Source organism: Mandrillus leucophaeus, unplaced genomic scaffold (assembly GCF_000951045.1).
Source record: "Mandrillus leucophaeus isolate KB7577 unplaced genomic scaffold, Mleu.le_1.0 Scaffold2, whole genome shotgun sequence".
Taxonomy (NCBI): Eukaryota; Metazoa; Chordata; class Mammalia; order Primates; family Cercopithecidae; genus Mandrillus; species Mandrillus leucophaeus.
This window is the reverse complement of record NW_012102031.1, coordinates 3,011,004-3,031,258: the sequence shown is the minus strand read 5'-3', so window position 1 is coordinate 3,031,258 and position 20,255 is coordinate 3,011,004. Positions and strand designations below refer to the sequence as shown.

Here is a 20,255-nt window from a genome sequence, read left to right as displayed (position 1 = left end):
TTTCGTTGTTTTGGCACATAGTTAAACTTAAGCATCTTAAATTAGTTGGTATTTGTCATATTTTTTTTTAACTTTCATTTTGTAATAATTTTAAGCTTACAGAAAAGTAACAAGAATAGTACAAAGAACGCCCATATGGTCTTCATCCAGATTCACCTATTGTTAACATTTTGCCCCATTTGCTTTATTCTCTATTCTCATTATCTATTTATGTACACATATTATTACTGTCCTATATTTTAAATCTAGAGGAAAAGCCATTGTAGGTTGGGTTCCCTAGGAAACAGACTCTCAGACTCGGATTTGTATGTGGGAGAGCCATTAGGGAGCGCTCTTAGAAACCACCAGTGAGGAGGGAGTCAGACTGGCAGGCTCGAGTCAAGCAAGCGCAGTTGCAATAACTGTAGCACAGTTGCAGTAAAGGACTCAGGTGATCCTTATAGGAGCTTTGAGGCTGGAATGGCTCTTCACAGTTGTCCTGCCTTGATGTAGGACCCCTTAGCTAGGGGGCATGATCCTGAACGAAGAGGCTCTCTTCAGCTGTTGGGAATTCCCAGAGGAGGATTCATTTGAGAGCCCAAAGCCAACACCCCTCCCGCAGCTCAAGAGTGCCTTGATCTTGAAGCAAGGATCTGGGAGACACACCACAGTATCCACTACAGACACAACCTCTATGTTTCTGCTTTATTGTTCTGCTTCTATTTACCTGAGAAATGCTTCAAAACACAGGAGATGGAGTGTAAAATTACTGTACATCTTTCTTGGTAGATGAATTTTGAGATTAAAGATGTACAATTACTGTACTTCTTTCTTGGTAGATGAATTTTGAGATTACTAGGGGAAAGGCATTTTTTAAGGTGAAAAGAGAAGAATAAGAAAACAGATGTTTAAGTAGATTTTTAAAATTAAATTTGAAATAGGTAGATAAGAAAAGTGAAAACCAACTTTTACTGCTGGAGATCTTAAAAATGGAGTTGAGACAATTTTATTTCAGTATTTTGCTAACAATAGCATATAAAATTTGAGACACTGCCAGTAGTTCTCACTTAAGAATAATGAGAAACAGGAAACTTCATAAACCAAGTTAGATGCTCAGCTCCAGGGACGAGGAAAAATAAAGAGTCACTACGAAAGCAAGTTTTCATATTCAGTGGCTGACTCCTGGGTTAAGACAGCAAAGTGAAAGTGCAACACAGAATTCCCATCACCCAATACTCAACGAGATTTTTTAAAAAGTCAATAGCAATCTAACATAGAAACAGATATAACTAAAACTTCTAAAAGAAAAAGAATAAAAATAACTGGTGGCCAAGAAAAGAAACAAGATCTAGGACATCCCTTCTCCCCCAAAAGCAATACTGGTAAGATGATAACAACCTTAGAGTTCTCATCAATATCCACATGTCTGGAAAAAAGGGAACTGAATGGAGAATGCTTTCTTCCCACTTATGACTGAGGAGAGGTGAAAACAGCTAGAGAAAAAAATGGGTGTAACAGAGTAAATAAAGACGCTTACACTTCAATGGACATGAAAGCCACAGTTTGACACTGAATTGGGTGAATGATCTAAAGCTTGAAGGTATCTCTCCCCCACAGGAATAGGATACATACCTCAACTAGGTAGAACGATCAGGACCTTGTATAAGAGACTCAAAAACAGAGCAGAGTTCAGGTATTCTAAAGAAGACCATACATGGCCTCAGCTGAGATCTGCTACAGAAAAATGGATAAAATAATAGCCCACAGACTGCAGTCTGGTGGAGAAAACAAACTGATCTCAGATATGGTGGGAAGAGTCAAGAAATCACTAAGTGTTTCTGAACAAACAACAGCCAAAGTTTATTGTGCTGACTCTGTATTAGCCCATTTACTTCTTATAACAACTCTATCACAGGGCCTATGTCAACCCCATTTTACAGAAGGTGAAACTACAGCACAAGGGCTTAAGTAGCCAGTCCAAGGCCATACAACCAGTCAGGATTCAAGTGCAGACAGTGTGGCTCCAGGACCTGAGCCCTTAACCATTATACTCTACCATCTTCAAGAGACAGTGCCTAGTGAGAGCTGCCTAAGCATCAGCAAGATGTGAAGACATGGCCTGGCAACTAAACAAAACATTCCAGTAGAAAAATGAGCAGAGAAGGAGGGAAGGAGAAGCATGAAAGAGAAAAAAGGAAGACGGCATGCATAAAAGAAGGATCCCAAATGCAGAAGAAAATGTAGCTCAAGAAACAGAAGGAAAATTCCTCACAATATAGCATTCGTTTTTTAAGTTATTATAAATTATATCTTTCATAAAATTCATAATTGTTTCCTGTCACTACATAATACAAAGTTAAGCATTTAAAAAAATGTTTCTTGGCCTTACATGTTTCCTGTTTTTCTAGAAATGATTTTCATATTTGCTTCCTCTTTTTCTGTTGAGCTACTCCTTTCTCATTGATTGGCAGGAATTTTTTATATATTCTGGATACTAATCCTTTGTCAGTTATATGTGTTGGAAAATTTTCCCATTTTGTGGCTTTTTTTTTTTTCACTTTTACATGGTGTTTTTTCCCCTCAAAATCTACTACAAAACTATAGTAATCAAAATAGGGTGGTTCTGACACAAAACCAGACATACATTCTGTTCCAGTAGAACAGAACAGAGAGTCTAGAAATAAATCCATGCATTTATGGCCAACTGATCAACAAAGGTACCAAGAACACACAATGGGGAAAGGACAGTTTCTTTGGTAAGTGGTGCTGGGAACACTAGATATCCACCATACATACAAAAATCAACTACACATGGATAAAAGACTTAAAATGCCAGACCTGAATCTGTAAAACTACTAGAAGAAAACATAGAGAAAATCTTCTTTTTGAGACAGGGTCTTGGTATGTCACCCAGATTGGAGGGCAGTGGTGTGATCACAGCTCACTGCAGCCTCTACCTCTCGGGCTCAAGCAATCTTCCCATTTCTGCCTCCTGAATAGCTGGGACTGCAGGCACATGCCACCATGCCCAGCTAATTTTTTTTTTTCTTAAGAAACAGGGTCTTGGCCGGGCGTGGTGGCTCAAGCCTGTAATCCCAGCACTTTGGGAGGCCGAGACGGGCGGATCACGAGGTCAGGAGATCGAGACCATCCTGGCTAACACGGTGAAACCCCGTCTCTACTAAAAAATACAGAAAACTAGCCGGGCGAGGTGGCGGGCGCCTGTAGTCCCAGCTACTCGGGAGGCTGAGGCAGGAGAATGGCGTGAACCCGGGAGGCGGAGCTTGCAGTGAGCTGAGATCCGGCCACTGCACTCCAGCCTGGGCGGCAGAGCGAGACTCCGTCTCAAAAAAAAAAAAAAAAAGAAACAAACAGGGTCTTGCTGTGTTGCTCAGGCTGGTCTCAAACTCCTGGGCTCAAGAAATCCTTCCGCCTTGATCTCCCAAAGTGCTGAGAGGCATGAGCCACCTGTAAAGGCATGAGCTACCACACCCAATGGGGAAAAACTTCTTGATATTGGTCTGGGCAAAGAATTTTTGTATATGACCCCAAAAGCACAGAAAATAAAAGATAATATAGTTTTATTAGTTTTCTAATGATGCTATAAGATCATTTGTTCTAATGATGCTATAACAAATTACCACAAACTTAGTGGCCTAAAACCACCACCATTTATTATCTCACAGTTCTGTAGTCAGAAGTACAGGCAGGTTAACTGGGTTCTCTGTTTCTGGGTTTCACAAAGCTAAAGTCAAGAGTCAAGGTGTTGACCAACCTGGATTGTCATCTGGAAACCCTGGGGAAGAATCCACTTCCAAGCTCAATCCAGCTGTTGGCAGAATTCCGCTCCTTGCAACTGTGGGACTAAAGTCCCCATTTCCTTGCTGGCTGGCAACCAGGGGCCACTCTCACCTTTGAGGCCACTTGCATTCCTTATTACTCCATCTTCAAGCCAACAATAGTGCTTCAAATCCTTCTCACACTTGGAATCTTTCTGACTCCCTCTTTGGCCACCAGCTAGAGAAAACTCTCTGATTTTATTTTAATTAATTAATTTTTTTTTTTTTTTTGATACGGAGTCTCTGTCACCAGGCTGGAGTGCAGTGGCACAATCTTGGCTCACTGCAACCTCCGCCTCCTGGGTTCAAGTGAGTCTCCTGCCTCAGCCTCCTGAGTAGCTGGGACTACAGGTGTGTACCACCATGCCCAGCTAATTTTTGTATTTTTAGTAGAGACGGGCTTTCACCATGTAGGCCAGGATGGTCTCGATCTCCTGACCTCATGATCTGCCCACCTTGGCCCCCCAAAGTGCTGGGATTACAGACGTGGGCCACCGCGCCCGGCCAACTCTGCTTCTAAAGGACTCATCTGATTAGATAGGGCCTACCAGCATAATACCTTTTTTGCCATAGAATATAACAATCATGAGGGTGGTGATTCATCATATTCACAGGTTCCACCCATGCTCAAAGGGAAGAGGACTGTATACAGGCAAGGGTCATGGGGCTTATCCTCAGAACTCTGCCTACCACAAATGTCAAATTCATAAACACTTTCAAAAAATAATGTGCACTTTTTCTGTTTATGAAATACTTCCCTATTTCAATGTAAAAAATATATTCTAAATTTTCTTCTAAACATTTGAAAGTTTTGCCTTTTTACCTATAAATCCTTAATTCACCCAGGTAGAGACCTCATTTCATTTTTACAATATGGATAAAAAATTATCCCAGTATTATTTATTGAGTAGTTCATTTTTCCTCCACTATTCAAAAATGCCACTTCTGTCATTTACTGATTCCATAGTGGCCCAGGCCTGTTTTCTAGGGTTATGGTTTGTTCCATTGGTCCACACACCTATCCTGCATCCATACCACACTGTCATGATCAGTAAAATTTTAGTCTTGTTATTTAGAAAGGCAAGCCCTCCACCTTACTCTATTTTAGGAATGTTTTGAATACTCTGGAACTTTTTATTCTTCCACGTAAATTTTGGAATCAGTACATCAAATTCAACTCTTAAAAGCCTTTTTGGATTTTGATTGTAACTGCACTGAATCAGCAGTTCTCTACTGGGAACAATTTGGCCCCCAGGGGACATTTGGCAATGTCTGCAGACTTTTGATTCAATACAACAGGAAGGGATGTTTGCTAATAGCATCCAGTGGGTACAGGCCAGGGATGATGCTAACTATCCTGCAATGCACAGCCCCCACAACAAAGAATGATCTGTTTCAAAATATCAGTAGTATCAAGGCTGAGAAACCCTCCACTAAATCTAGACAATTTGGAGAGAACTGACATGTTTACATTATTATTTTGATAAAAATTGAATATCTTTCCATTTATATAGGTCTTTAATGTATTTCAATTAAGCATTATAACCTACAGTGTACAGATTTTGTACTTCTTTTGTTAAGACTTATTCCTACATCAAGATTTTTAGCTATTATAAATGGTATCTTAAAAATTATGTTTAATATTTGTTGCTGATATATAGAATATAACTTGATTTTATGTTTTGATGTTATAGCCAGCCATCTTTCTAAAACTCATCATTTTTAATATGTCTGTAGATCTTTTGAAGTTTTTTATATGAAAATCCTATCATTTACCAATGATGCTCGTTTCTTCCATTTTGATACTTACATTTTTAATTTCTCTTGCTTGTTTTACTGTGATGGCTAGGACCTCCACTACAAAGCTGACCTAGCAAGGAGTACTGAAATCCTTTTCTTCCAACTTATTCTAAAAGAAATAATGCCACATTCAAATGTAGGGAAATCTTTTATTTATATTTTTTCTTAACTTCACATTTAATAGTATTTTGGTAAGAAAACGTGTCCTATATGAAACAGATTTTTCATATAGGACACGTTTTCTTACCAAAATACTATTATATGTGTTTCCTTTATAACACATATAATCAATTATAAAATCCATATTTTAAAAAAGTTTTATGTCCTTCACCTATCAATAAAGATGTTAGGAAGTTATCTGCTATGATGGTAGATGTCTCAATTTCTTCCTATATTTCTACCAATTTTTGCTTTATATACTTTGAAGTTATTTTACTGGGTATATTCACATTTAGAAATGTTACATCTTCCTGGGGAATTAAGCATCTTATTATTATCCTTAATGCTCTTGGCTTTAAAGTCTCCTTTGCCTGTTATTAAGTAGCTATACCAGCCTTCTTTTAGCTTGTATATGCCTGACTTACCTTTCTCCATACATTGCTTTCAATCTTTATGTGAATTTATGCTTGCAGCATATATCTGGATTTCTTTTTCCCCAATCTGATAGTCTCTGCCTTTTAATAGATGAATTTAATCTACTACTATTTACTGCGATTATTAATCTACTTGGGCTTATTTCTATTATTTATTTTACTTTTGAATTTCTATTTGTTCCATTTTATGCTTTTTGCCCTTTATACAATTTTATTTTCTTCTCATTCTACTTCTTCTTGCCACTTGTCTGGAATTTATGCACGCTATTTCTCTTCTTTTAAAGTTTATTCTTGAAAGTTTATCATGCACGTTTACCTTTAAATTTTACAGTCAAAGAATATTCATTACCTTCTCCTAAAAACACACGGACCTTTAGAACACAGCTCTAAGCCTGCCCACCCCCATTTACATACCATGGCTACCCACTATTCTAATTGTCTTTTTCTTAACTCAAAAATTAGATTTATACAGAAAATGTTTATGATACATATATATTTATGTGTGTGTGTTTACCATGTATTCATTATTCTCTCTTGAATTTTCAACTATCTTTCTGGAATAATTTTCCTCTTTTTGAAGTATACCCTTAATGCAGGTCTCATGGTTGTAAATTCTCTTTGTTTTTTTATTCATCTATAAATAACTATTTCACCCTCACCCTTAAATGATAGTTTCGCTGGTACACAATTATAGGCTGTTATTTTCCTACAGCATTTCTAAGATACTATGTCACTGTCATCAGGCTTCTACTGGAGAAGATGAGAAGTTTTCTGGTACAGTAATTAATTGTCATTCCTTTGTAGCAGTATCCTCCATATGGCTTAATTAATATTACTTTCATATTTTCCATTTTCTTTGGGCATATCTTCTAGCTCACTAAATACATTTTTTTAGTTCAGTAGTATTTCTCATTTCTGCAAGTTCCCTTTTTTCGAATTCATCCACTCAGTCCTAATAATCCCTTGATAATTGGTGATGCATGTGATTATATCCTTTATTTATGTAAATACACAGCTGTTCTGTATCTGACCTTTCCAATATCTACAGTCTTTGGGGGATTAAGTATGTTCTTTGCTGCTTACCTTCTCCTGGTTTGGTGATATTGGATTGTGAGCTCGTTGCCTGTCTTAAACTGGTGAAAATCCTATTGGATCTAACTTATGAACTGAGTACACTTTCTCAATTCAGTCCCCTTGAGGGTATGGGTTCAGCATAGTAATCCAAGGCTTTCCTTCCCAATGCTGAAGACAGGCCCCAAACTCATTCTCTGATCTACTAATAACTGCTCTTAAGCAACTCAACGCCTACAGTTACCTGCAGCTTCCCACAGGCAGAATGCCAAGTCACTGACCAGCTCACATGTGCTGTTCTTATTTTGTTTACATTTTTCAAAAAGAACCTTAGAGACTTCCCATACTTCTTATGAGGCCAGGAGTGTCTCAAATAGTGTGTCACTTCCAGTCTCTGGTTATTGTGCAGTAAATGGAGTTCCCAGTCTCATTGCCAGAAGGAGACCTTTAATATATTTTTTTCTTTTTTTTTTTGAGATGGAGTCTCGCTCTGTTGCCCAGGCTGCAGTGCAGTGGCACAATCTCAGCTCACTGCAAGCTCCGCCTCCCAGGTTCACACCATTCTCCTGTCTCAGCCTCCCGAGTAGCTGGGACTACAGGTGCCCGCCACTGCGCCCAGCTAATTTTTTGTATTTTTAGTAGAGATGGGGTTTCACTGTGTTAGCCAGGATGGTCTTGATCTCCCTTTAATATTTTTTACTAAAAAACAGCATATAATTCCATTTTTATAAAAATAATTTATCTCTAGCTATCCATCTCTCTATATGTATGTATAGATCTTTTGTAAATGCTGGCCAGGCATGATGGCTCACACCTGTAATCCTAGCACTTTGGGAGGCTGAGGCGAGCAGATCGCTTGAGCCAAGGAGCTTGAGACCTTCCTGGGCAACATGGTGAAACTTTGTTTCTACCAAAAAAAAAAAAAACCCAAAACCCCAAATTAGCTAGCGTGGTGGCGCGTGCCTGCAGTCCCAGCTACTTGGGAGGCTGAGGTGGGAGGATCACTTGAGCCCAGGGAGACCAAGGTGGCAGTGAACTGTGATGGCGCCACTGTACTCCAGCCTGGACAACAGAGTGAGACCCTGTCACACAAAAAAGGTGCCTAGAATTACAATCATCTGATATTAATGATGGCTATTTCTGAGTAATTGTATAACAAGCCTATATTGTTTTACAAGAGTATAATGGTTTTCTGAAACAAAAATAAAAAAGAAACAGTTACGCATAGCTTAACAACAGGGATGCTTTCTGAGAAATGCACTGCTAGGCAATTTCATTGTTGTATAAACATCATAGAGTGTGCTTACACACATCGAGATGGTAGAGCTCACTACACACCTGGGCTCCTAAGCAGTGAACTTCTATAGCATATTACTGTACTGAAGGTGGTAGGCAATTGTAACACAATGGCAACTGTAACACAAGGGTAAGAATTCATGTATCTAAACATATCTAAACATAGAAAAGGTACAGTAAAATATATTATAATCTTACGGGACCAGCATCATACACGCAGTCCACCGTTGACTGAAACATCATTGTATGACACATGACTATATTCTAAGATGTTAACAGTTTAGGGTGGTAGAGGTATACATTATTTTTATATATTTATTTTTAAATTTAAAAGATCAAAAGATCAGCTGTTTGACATTTATCAACGCAAATGTTTTCATTACAACCACAGTTTGTACCATAAGCCCTGCCATCTCATCTACATGTGGCAAGGCAACCAAGCATGACTCCACATCAATTCTGTTAGTACAAAGCTCTTTGTAGGACGTAACAACATCAACATTGCTGTTTTTTTTTTTATAAAAGCATGACAACTACTTTGCAGTACAGCAAGTCCTCATTTAATGATGTCCACAGTCTCTTGGAAATTGCTACTTTAAGGGAAACAATGTATAATGAAGCCAATTTTACCATAGGCTAATTAATATGAACAAGAACTAAGTTCCTATAGCATATTTCTAGTCACAAAAATGTCACCAAACTTCTAAATAAAGACCAAAACATATGGGAGGCCGAGGCGGGTGGATCACAAGCTCAGGAGTTCGAGACCAGCCTGGCCAATATGGTGAAACCCTGTCTCTACTTAAAAAATACAAAAATTAGCCGGGTGTAGTGGCAGGCACCTGTGGTCCCAGCTACTAAGGAGGCTGAGGCAGGAGAATCGCTTGAACCTGAGAGGCAGAGGTTGCAGTGAGCTGTGATCGTGCCACTGTACTCCAGCCTGGGTGACAGGGTGAGACTCTATCTCAAAACAAACAAACAAATAAACAACAACAAAAAAACCCCAAAACACTTTTATTCTTATTATTGTTTTTTGAGATAGAGTCTTGCTCTGTCACCCAGTCTGGAGTACAGTGGCGTGATCTCAGCTCACTGCAATCTCTGCCTCCCAGGTTCAAGTAATTCTCCTGCCTCAGCCTCCTGAGTAGCTATGACTACAGGCAACCGCCATCATGCCTTGCTAATTTTTGTATTTTTACTAGAGACGGGGTTTCACCATGTCAGCCAGGCTGGTCTTGAACTCCTGGCCTCAGGTGATCCGCCTGCCTTGGCCTCCCAAAGTGTGGGAATTACAGGCATGAGCCGCTGAGGTTGGCCCACTTTTATTATTAAACATTGAAATAAATGTGAGCTATACATACATTTAAGGAAGATTGGTAAAAACAAGATGATTATCTGCTCCCTTCAGGGTCACAGGTGGCTGGAGCCCATCCTGGAAGCTCAGGTCACAAGGTGGGAACCAGCCCTGGACAGGGACGCCGCTTCATTGCAGGGTGCACTCACACTCACTCCACACTCACCTGGACGGGGACCATTCAGACATGCCGATTCACCTGCTGTGCACATCCTTGGGAAGTGGGAGAAAAGCAGAGAACATGGAGAAAGCCCACGCAGACAGGGAAGAGTGTGCAAACTCCATACAGACAGGGGCCTCGGCCGGGAATTGATGTTTTTCTCATCAGTTATAACAACATTGAACAAAAGGATGTTATTCAAGGACCTACTGTATAATTTTGGTTCAACAGCAATGATAGTTTTCAGGGAAATTTTTCCATTATATAGAATGCCATTACATTTGACACAGACCAGAGTAATCCTTAATACAGGTAAAGTTCTGTTGCAAAGAATGATGCTAGTGAAGAGCTCTTTATGGAAGATCAGATAACCAACACAGGTAAAGTTCTGCTGGTCTGGCTGTAAGTAGTGCCTCTGGAGATCCTTTTCGTAATAACTGTTGCCTCTACAAAAATGGCCTGACATTAGAGCTGAGTTATAACTGTCCTTTTTATATTGTTCTGTCTTGCCATCAAGCAGCAATGATCCTTCAGCCCATCTCTTCCTTCACACATCAGAAGCATCTAAACAAAAACCACCCAAGCTAGCTACTAGAATTAAAACTTGGGAAAACATCCAAGAAAGAAAAAAAAAAGAAATAGAAGTGGCGATGTGTATATAACACCTTCTTTAAAGTGCCTCTTTTCCCTCGCTGATTCACCATAAAGAAGGGAGGCACAGCTGTTTCAGCTCTAGGTCCTGAAGGCTGGAAATCACATTTCCTGCATTCAATTTTACATTTCGCTGTAACTAAATAACTTAGAGACATCTTTAGACTACTTCTAATGAAAATTTACCTGTATGATATCATCACTTGCCTCCATTTTCTCTAATGCAAAGGTTAGTCAATTTCAGTTTCTTTCTTCTCCAATACATCATCCACTTACCCCCATTGCTTCTCTACAGTCTATCTTTAAACATTACTGTTTCCTCATTTCTATAACCCTAGGAGCAGGTCCTGGATGCCTGGATTGAAACAACTATCTCTTACAAGCTTCCTTCAATTTGTATCTCCTTCATTTCTACACAAAGCAAAAAGAATTATCTTCCACAAACAGCTGTTTTCAGTAATAAGGAAGCTCAGTTCTGTGACTAAGCTAAACATCCCTTCTGTTCTCCAAGGCCTACAATGGTTCCTAGTTGCTACTCATATCAAATTGAGTTTATTAGGTCATTTATGAATTGCTCTGAGTACTCTCAGCTATCTGTCCCTACTGTTTTACATATTCAAATTTATATTTTTATTCCATTTAGTCAGACAACTATATATTACCATGCTTAATCTGTGTCTTGCTTGTATTCTTTCCCACTATTGTAGAAACGATTTGTGATCCCCAGCATTTATTCTCTCCATCTTCCTTAATAACAGAATCTCTTAACTTTCATCTGGGCAGATGATATTTCTCAACCTCCTTTGTAGCTAGGAGTGTCAGTGGGACTAAGTACTAAACAATAATGTGTGAGCTAAAATGTTATAAGCAACTTTTAATAAGTGATCTTGTTAAAAAAAAAAACCAGGACAAAAAAATAAAAAAGGGAAGAGACATTCACATTTTCAATCTCCCTTCCTTTCTGCTGGCTAGAAGGCAGGTGTGACGGTGGAAGCTCAAGCAGCTATGACTCAAAAAGTGGAAGTGGACCATGAAGTGGAATTTAAACGCTGAGTTTGGTGGAGCAACAAGACTCAAAAATAGCCCTGAAGCCAACATCGTGGAGAGCCATATCAGTCATAGAATACCTACAAGGGAGTATTTCAGAAGAGAGAAATAAATTTGTATGTTTAAGCGGCTAGCATTTTTGTGGCGTCTACTGTCATAACTTGTGGATGCATCTCATTCTAACTTAGCTACTGCTCTTTGAGTTTTAATTTGCTACTTCTCCTGTCACATTAAGAATGTCCCCCTCATGACCGGACGTGGTGGCTCATGACTGTAATCTCAGCATTTTGGGAGGCAGAGGCAGGCAGATCACCTGAGGTCAGGAGTTCAAGACCAGTCTGACCAACATGGAGAAACCCTGTCTCTACTAAAAATACAAAATTAGCCAGGAGTGGTGACACGTGCCTGTAATCCCAGCTACTCGGCAGGCTGAGACAGGAGAATCACTTGAACCTGGGAGGCAGAGGTTGCAGTGAGCCAAGGTTGCTCCATTGTACTCCAGCCTGGGCAACAGAGTGAAACTTCATCTCAAAAAAAAAAAAAAAAAAAGAATATCCCTTCAATTTCTTATTTTTTCCTACCCCAACTCCAAACTGTCAGTTTTCTTTCTTCCTTTAAAATACACCTTCAGATTCAAATGCCTACATAAAATTGGTTAGTATTGCCAAGTTTACTTAATCTAATTACTCTTTTTTGGACACAAACACACACATCTGTATATCTAGGATGTATTCATATAGAAAGCAGATAAATGAAATAAAAATAACAGATTTTAAAACAAATTTACTAAAGATTTTACATCCATTCGCTGTTCGCTTTAAATGGTATTCTTACTATAGATTTACTATAATGATGCCATCATTGACTAAAGCTTTTTTAGAGTATCTTTTCGTGAAACAGACTTAGAAGAATGTGGTAGCAAGATCTTGTCTCGAACAAGTATTTTTTTCAAGTCAGCTGGGTGTGGTGGTGTGTGCCGGTAGTCCCAGCTACTTGGTAGGCTAAGCCAGGAGGATTACTTGAGTCCAGTAGTTCAAGACTGCAGTGAGTCATTATCACACCACTGCACTCCTGCCGGGGTGACAGATCAAGACCCTGTCTCAGAAGAAAAAGAAAAAAGAAAAGGAAAAGAAAAAGCACATAGTACATCACAAGCTATAACCTCCATTAGAGCAGAAATACAGCCAATTTACTTACCGGGCTTAGAACATGTCTGGCATTATAGTGAGCCAGACGCTCAATATGTGTTTGTAGTAGTAAAAAAATAATAAATCGTAGCAAAACTTCATTTGAAGGTGGATTCACTTTTTTAAAATAGTCAAGTCATTCATAGCTCAGTGTAGTGAATGAGACATGTCATAAAGATGGAGAATATCATTTTAGGTTTAAAAATGCAATCTGTGGGGCCAGGTATGGTGGCGCACGCCTGTAATCCCAGCTACTCGGGAAAGCTGGGGCAGGAGAATCACCTGAACCCAGGAGGCAGAGGTTGCAGTGATCCGAGATCATGCCATTGCGCTCCAGCCTGGGCAACAGGAGTGAAACTCGGGCTCAAAAAAAAAAAAAAAAAATGCAATCTGTGACTACAAAACAATAAACTAGAATTTCTTGCATGAATCGTAAAATCAGAGTTGAGTTACTTCTGTATTAATTTAGGGATTCATTTCCTAAGCTTACAATTAACAAGGCCAAGTTCACTCCAGTTTCAGAGCACCTGCCCTGCTTTTCCCTCTGCCTGATATACAGGCACACCTTGAAGATACTGTGGTGGGTTGGGTTCCACATTACTGCAATAAAGCAAATATTCCAGTAAAGCGACTCACACAAACTTTTTTGTTTCCCGGTGCATATAAAAGTTATGTTTACATTAGACTGCAGTCTACTTAGTAGACTTAGTATGCAATACCATGTTGCCTAAAAAATACATATACATAACTTAAATAATACTTTATTGCTAATTTTAAAAGGCTAACAATTATCTGAGCCTTCAGTGAGTCATCATCTTTTTGCTGGTGGAGGGTTCTGTCTCCATGTTGAGGGCTGCTGATAGATCAGGGTAGTTGCTGCTGAAGGTTGGGAAAGCTGTGGCAATTTTTTAAAGTAAGACAACAATAAAGCCTGCAACATCAACTGACTCTTCCTTTCACAAAAGATTTCTCTGTAGCATGCGATGCTCTTTGATAGCATTTTACCCACAGAACTTCTTTCAAAATTAGAGTCCTCTCTAATCCTGCCACTGCTTTATCTACTAAGTTTACTTAATATTCTGAATTCTTTGTTGACACTGCAACAAGTTCACAGCATCTTCACAGGAGTAGATTTCATCTCAAGAAACCACTTTCTTTGCTCATCCATAAGAAGTAACTCTTCATCTGTTCAAGTTTGATCATGAGATTGCAGCAATCCAGTCACATCTTCAGGCTCCAGTTCTAATTCTAGTTCTCTTGCTATTTCCACCACATCTGCAGTTCCTTCCTCCACTGAAGTCTTGAACCCCTCAAAGTCATCCATGAGGGTTGGAATCCACTTCTTTCAAATTCCTGTTAATGTTGAAATTGTGGCTTCCTCCCATGAATCACAAATGTTCTTAATGGCATCTAGAATGGTGAATCTTTTCCAGAAGGTTTTTAATTTACTTTGCTCAGATCTATCAGAGGAATCACTATCTATGGAAGATATAGCTTTATGAAATGTATTTCTTCAGTAATAAGACTTGAAGGTTGAAATCACTCCTTGGTCCATGGGCTGAAGAATAAACACTGTGTGTTAGCAGGCATGAAAACAACATTAATCTCCTTGTACATCTCCATCAGAACTCTTGGGTGACCAGGTGCATTGTCAATGAGCAGCAATATTTTTAAAGAAATCTTAAGGGCACTAGGATTTTTGGAATGATGAACGAGCAGTTGGCTTCAACTTAAAGTCACCAGTTGCATTAGTCCCTAAAAAGAGAGTCACCTGTCCTTTGAAGCTTTGAAGCCAGGCATTGACTTCTCCTCTCTAGCTATGAGAGTCCCAGACGGCATCTTTTTCCAACAAAAGGCTATTTCATCCACATTAAAAATCTGTTTAGGGTAGCCACCTTCATCAATTACCTTAGCTAGATCTTCTGGATAACTTGCTACAGCTTCTCCCTCAGTACTTGCTGCTTCACTTTGTACTTGTATGTTATGGTGACAGCTGCTTTCCTTAAACCTCATGAACCAACCTCCGCTAGCTTCAAGATTTTCTTCTGCAGTTTCCTCATCTCTCTCAGTCTTTGCAGAATTAAAGACAGAACCTTGTTCTGGATTAGGCTTTGGCTTAAGGGATACTGGGGCTAGTTTGATCTTCTATCCAGACCATGCAACCTTTCTCCATATCAGCAAAGGCTGTTTCCCATTCTTACCATTCCTGTATTCGCTGGAACAGCACTTCTAATTTCCTTCCAGAATTTTTCCTTTACATTCATAACTTAGCTAACTGTTTGGCAAAAGAGGCCTACCTTTCAGCCTATTTCAGCTTTCAACATGCCTTCCTCACTAAGTTTAATCATTTCTAGCTTTTGAATTAAAATGAGAAACCTGCGACTCTTCCTTACACTTGAACACTTACAGGTCATTGTAGGGTTATTAATTGGCTTAATTTCAATATTGTTGACTCTCAGGGACTAGGGAGACCCAAGGAGAGAGAGAGAGATGGAGATCAGTAAAGCAGCCAGAACACACATGACATCTATCAATAAGTTCACTGGTCTTCTACAGTTATGGTTTGCGGTACCCCAAAACAATTAGTAACAGCTAAGATCACTGATCATAGATCACCATGACACATATAATAATAAAGAAAAAGTTAAAAACATTGCAAGAACTACCAAAATGTGACACAGACACAAAGTATGCACATGCTATCAGAAAAATGACGCCAATAAACTTCCCGGTGCAGGGTTGCCACAAACCTTCAATTTGTAAAATATGCATTATCTGTGAAGCGTAATAAAGCAAAATGCAATCGATCGAGGTACACCTGTACATGGGCTGCTCCCTCACTTCATTCAGGTCTGTTTAAAGATTCACTTCCTCCAAAAGCCCTTCCCTCATCACATGACCTAAAATAAACCCATCCCTGTCACTCTCTGTTCCCTGACCCTGCTTTCCTTTTCTTTATGGGACTCGTTATTATCTGACATATTTTGTGCTTCTGACAGAGACATCCTACTCTCTATCACTAGAATATTAGTTCCATGATAAAAGAACATTTATTTTATTCACTCCTATAGCTCCAAAGTTCTGCTGAATATCCAAATTTTAAATAAATTCAATAATTATGTATTTACAATGAAAGAAGAAAGAATTGAGAAAAGAAAGGAAGAAGGAAGAGTAAGAAAGGTAACATCGAAAAAGCATAAGTGGGGAAGAAACTCTGGATGAGTCATAATTGGTTCTTCTTCTCTGTTACTCTGTTTTTAGCATCAGTTTGAATTAAAGGCTCCCATGAGAAAAATTTCAAAATGAGTGGCTGTCTCTTTTGGAGATTTATTTCAAAAGAATCAGATCCCCTAAAGAAAGAAATTCCACCACTTTTAGAAGCAGGTAGGTAGTATTTGCTACTATACTTACAATGGCTACCCTCTTATAATGTCTCTCTCCAATTCCAAATATGGATGTTCACTCAATGTCCCATTGGGTGAACATTTGAAACTCTTGATTAAGTCAGAAAAGTACTTGAATGATTGTTAGCAAGATTAACATGTGTTGGTATTACTAGTGACACTGTTACATTTTTGCACTTAACTGACAGTTGGAATTATCTATTTGTACTGAATACAAAGGGACAGTTCTCTAAGTCACATTTCACTGATGTTCTGGCTTCCTCAAGCTGTCCATTCCTCATAGACAATTTATCAACAGGGTTTCTACTGGAGAAGTTAGAGGAAAATGATATTTTTTTTAAGTTTTAGCAAATTTGGTAGAAAAGAAGATAGTATTTTTCTACTGATGTCTATTATAACATTATAAATATATCCCTTTTTTATAAAAGTTCAGCAGTCCATATTTAAAGTTTTAAGCAAAGGAAAGAGTACAAGGTATTGTCCTAGAAGAACTTTTAGAGCACTTTTAAGATTCTGAAGCACACTTTAGAAAATGTCAATTATTTGATTTATATTATAGGATCAAAGAGACCTCATACACACATATCCAGACACCTAGTGTTAGAAAACTGTAGTCTTTCACTTTCCACTTAAGGATAAAAATCTTAAAATTGAATCACGATGCCAAATAGCATAGTCACTAGTTTAATAGCTTAAAAGCTCAAAAACATTTTATTTGAATCAAAGATAACTGCATTCAGAAAACAGTCATAAAATTGGGCCGGGCACAGTGGCTCATGCCTATAATCCCAGCACTTTGGGAGGCCAAGGCAGGAGGATCCCTTGAGGTCAGGTGTTCGAGACCAACCTGGGCAACATGCTGAAACCCTGTCTCTACTAAAAATACAAAAATTAGCTGGACATGGTGACAGGAGCCTGTAATCCCAGCTACTCAGGAGGCTGAGGCAGGAGAATTGCTTGAACCTGGGAGGCAGAGGTTGCAGTGAGCTGAGATCTTGCCACTGCACTCCAGCCTAGGAGACAGAGCAAGATTCCATCTCAAAAATAAATAAATAAAGCAAAGAAATAAAGCTAAGAAATAAATAAACTAAAATATGTCATAAAATCTTCTACTGAATATTCTTCCTCATTGTTTTCTATAGTATGAAGCCTAATATGGTAATAGTAGTACTAAATGATATTAATAATTTAGTACTAAAACATAGTATTTTATATTTTTAAATCATTTTTAATGATACCTGTTGCATTTTAGGCCAATGGTCATATACGTACTTTTATTACGTAGCCTTCCAAACTTAGGAAGCTTACACTTCTTCTCTGAAGCAGAAATATCTGATGTAGGGGCAGAAGTACGCGCTGTCAGTGAGCTACTTGAACCAAGTGGTCTTTTAGAAAACAACGTAGAGTAGGAGGTACGCTGTCTAGTCCGACATGCCACTTCCCTCTCTTTACACAGCAATTGTTCATCCATCAGCAATGTGATGACTTGCTTAGATTTTTCCCGGACATAGTAACCTGAAAAATGCATTGAATCTGCTTAGAAAAGGAAATACTAGTTAAGGCTATAATTAATTCTTATTCTACAGAAATTTTTTAAAGAGTAAAAATGTCAGCAGTGAAAAAACCTGCAGCAAATAAAGAACTGCTGATAAGTATATTCCTTTTCTTATACTTTAAAAGGTAAATAGGTCATTAATATATGATAAAATTATATACTGGCATTACATTTTTCACTTTAAATACATTATTGGATTTTCCTTTTAAAAGCAATGTATGGCCGGGTGCGGTGGCTCATGGCTGTAATCCCAGCACTTTGGGAGGCCGAGGCGGGCGGATCACAAAGTCAGGAAATCAAGACCATCCTGGCCAATATGGTGAAACCTCATCTCTACTAAAATACAAAAACTAGCTGGGCATGGTGGCATGTGCCTGTAGTCCCAGCTACTCAGGAGGCTGAGACAGGGGAATGACTTGAACCCGGGAGGCAGAGGTTGCAGTGAGCCGAGATTGCACCACTGCACTCCAGCCTGGCAACAGAGCGAGAGCTAGACTCTGTCTCAAAAAAAAAAAAAAAGCAATATATACTTTGCAATAATCAAACAATATAGACATACAAAGAAGGAATATGAATTGGATCTAGATATACTGACCTAGATGTATGACTAGGACACATGGTTAAAGATTTAAAGTAATATACACAATTTGATTTGAAGCTGTAACATATAGAGGAAAAGAAGCCACTATATATGTATACAGAAGAGAGAAGCAGATAGAGAAATACATACAACTGTGGTTTGAATATATCTCCTCCAAAATTCAAGTACTGCCAATGTGATAGTATTAAGAGGTGGAACCTTTAAGAGGTGATTATGCCATGAGGTCACCTTCTTTGTGAACAGAATAAAGGTCCTTATAAAAGAGGCTTCCCACAGCTTTTGTCTCTTGCTTGCCTTCCACCATCCCGTTTCGGACCTTCTGTCACATAAGGACACAGCATTCCTCCCTTCCAGAGGATGCAGCATCAAGGTGCCATCTTGAAAGCAGACAGCAGCCCTCACCAGACAACTGAACCTGCCAGTGCCCTGATCCTGGACTCTTCAGCCTCTAGAACCATGAAAAAATAAATTTCTCTTCTTTCTAAATTACCCAGTCTGTGGTTCTCTGTTATAGCAGCACAAGCAGACTAAGACAGACAGACAGACAAGAGTACAGGAAGGCAGGCAGGCAGGCAAACATATGGCATACTCACAATATTGTTAACATCTGTTACCTTATAGGGGTACAGTTGGGGTGGAGCAAGAAAAGGGAGAGCAATTGGCTTTTCTCTGACATAACATCCTATCCAAACAATTTGTTGCTTTTTAGCAGAGTGACAGAGCACAGTCAAAGACAAGAATTCTAGTGATAGTGATAGCTCTGTCCTTAACCATCTGTGTGACTTTGAGTCAGTCAGGTGGTCTATCTGGGCCTGAGTCTTCTATCTGAAAAGCAGCACAAGCAATATCTGTCTGGTTGAATTCCCAGATACAAAGGTGCACTGTAACCTATAACTCACTGAAATATAAGGTATTACTATTATTTCAATCTTCTTCCTAGAAAAAACGATAAGGGAAATCACTTGCCTTTCTCCATCTTGGGATGAACTCACAAATATGGCTTCCCAAGCTACCTTTCAAAAATAAACTGAAAAGTCCCTAATGATCCACTTGTATGTTCATTGTGGGCTCTAGGTATGATGAATTAAAGTATTAATGTTTTCTAACTGTAATTTACTAGCAGTGGGAGTGATGAAAAATGGTCAAATTTGTGGTATATTTAGATGACAGTGGCCAACAATGTTCTCTCACTGCTGGTCACTTCATTAAGCATTGGTGTGGACAGTGTCAGAAGCTTTTGCTCAAGTTGCCATCTTTTCCAAGATTATTTTATCTAATCTCACTTCTTAGTTATTTCTTCCTTCCAAATCAACTTTATAACTGCTTCAAATCATATCATTCTAAACACCCTTAGCCTCCTATGATCAGTTTGCATTCCGTAACCCGAATTGCCACAATGTTTTGGGAAACCATTCAGTGTCATGTGATAAACAGAAGTCAGCTATGAATTTTAGCCTTTCGGAACAATATGTCAGACACTTATCTTTCCCCTGAAAAATGGACAAAGCTTGGTTTTGGAGGCACAAAGAACATGTTTTCCCATGTTTAACATCAGGAACTCATCTCCTTCCACCTTCCCCCTCATTCCTTCTACTCTAGCTACCCTGGTGCTTTACTCTGCAATTCTACCAAGCTCTTCATCTCCTTAGAGCCATATTTTGGCTGTTGCTTCTGCCAGGAACTCTCTGTATGGCTCTATCCCTGATTCACTCAGGTCT

The 20,255-nt window shown here is 38.9% G+C and overlaps 1 protein-coding gene across 1 annotated transcript in view; it reads right to left on the bottom strand.

The window, feature by feature from the left end:
• The window catches only part of ENTHD1 (ENTH domain containing 1), a 163,671-nt gene that overhangs the window by 114,456 nt on the left and 28,960 nt on the right, over window positions 1–20,255 (bottom strand). Inside the window, exon 3 of the mRNA XM_011978817.1 lies at window positions 17,654–17,896. Coding sequence (XP_011834207.1) covers window positions 17,654–17,896 — 243 coding nt within the window. The remainder of the gene's footprint in view (window positions 1–17,653; window positions 17,897–20,255) is intronic.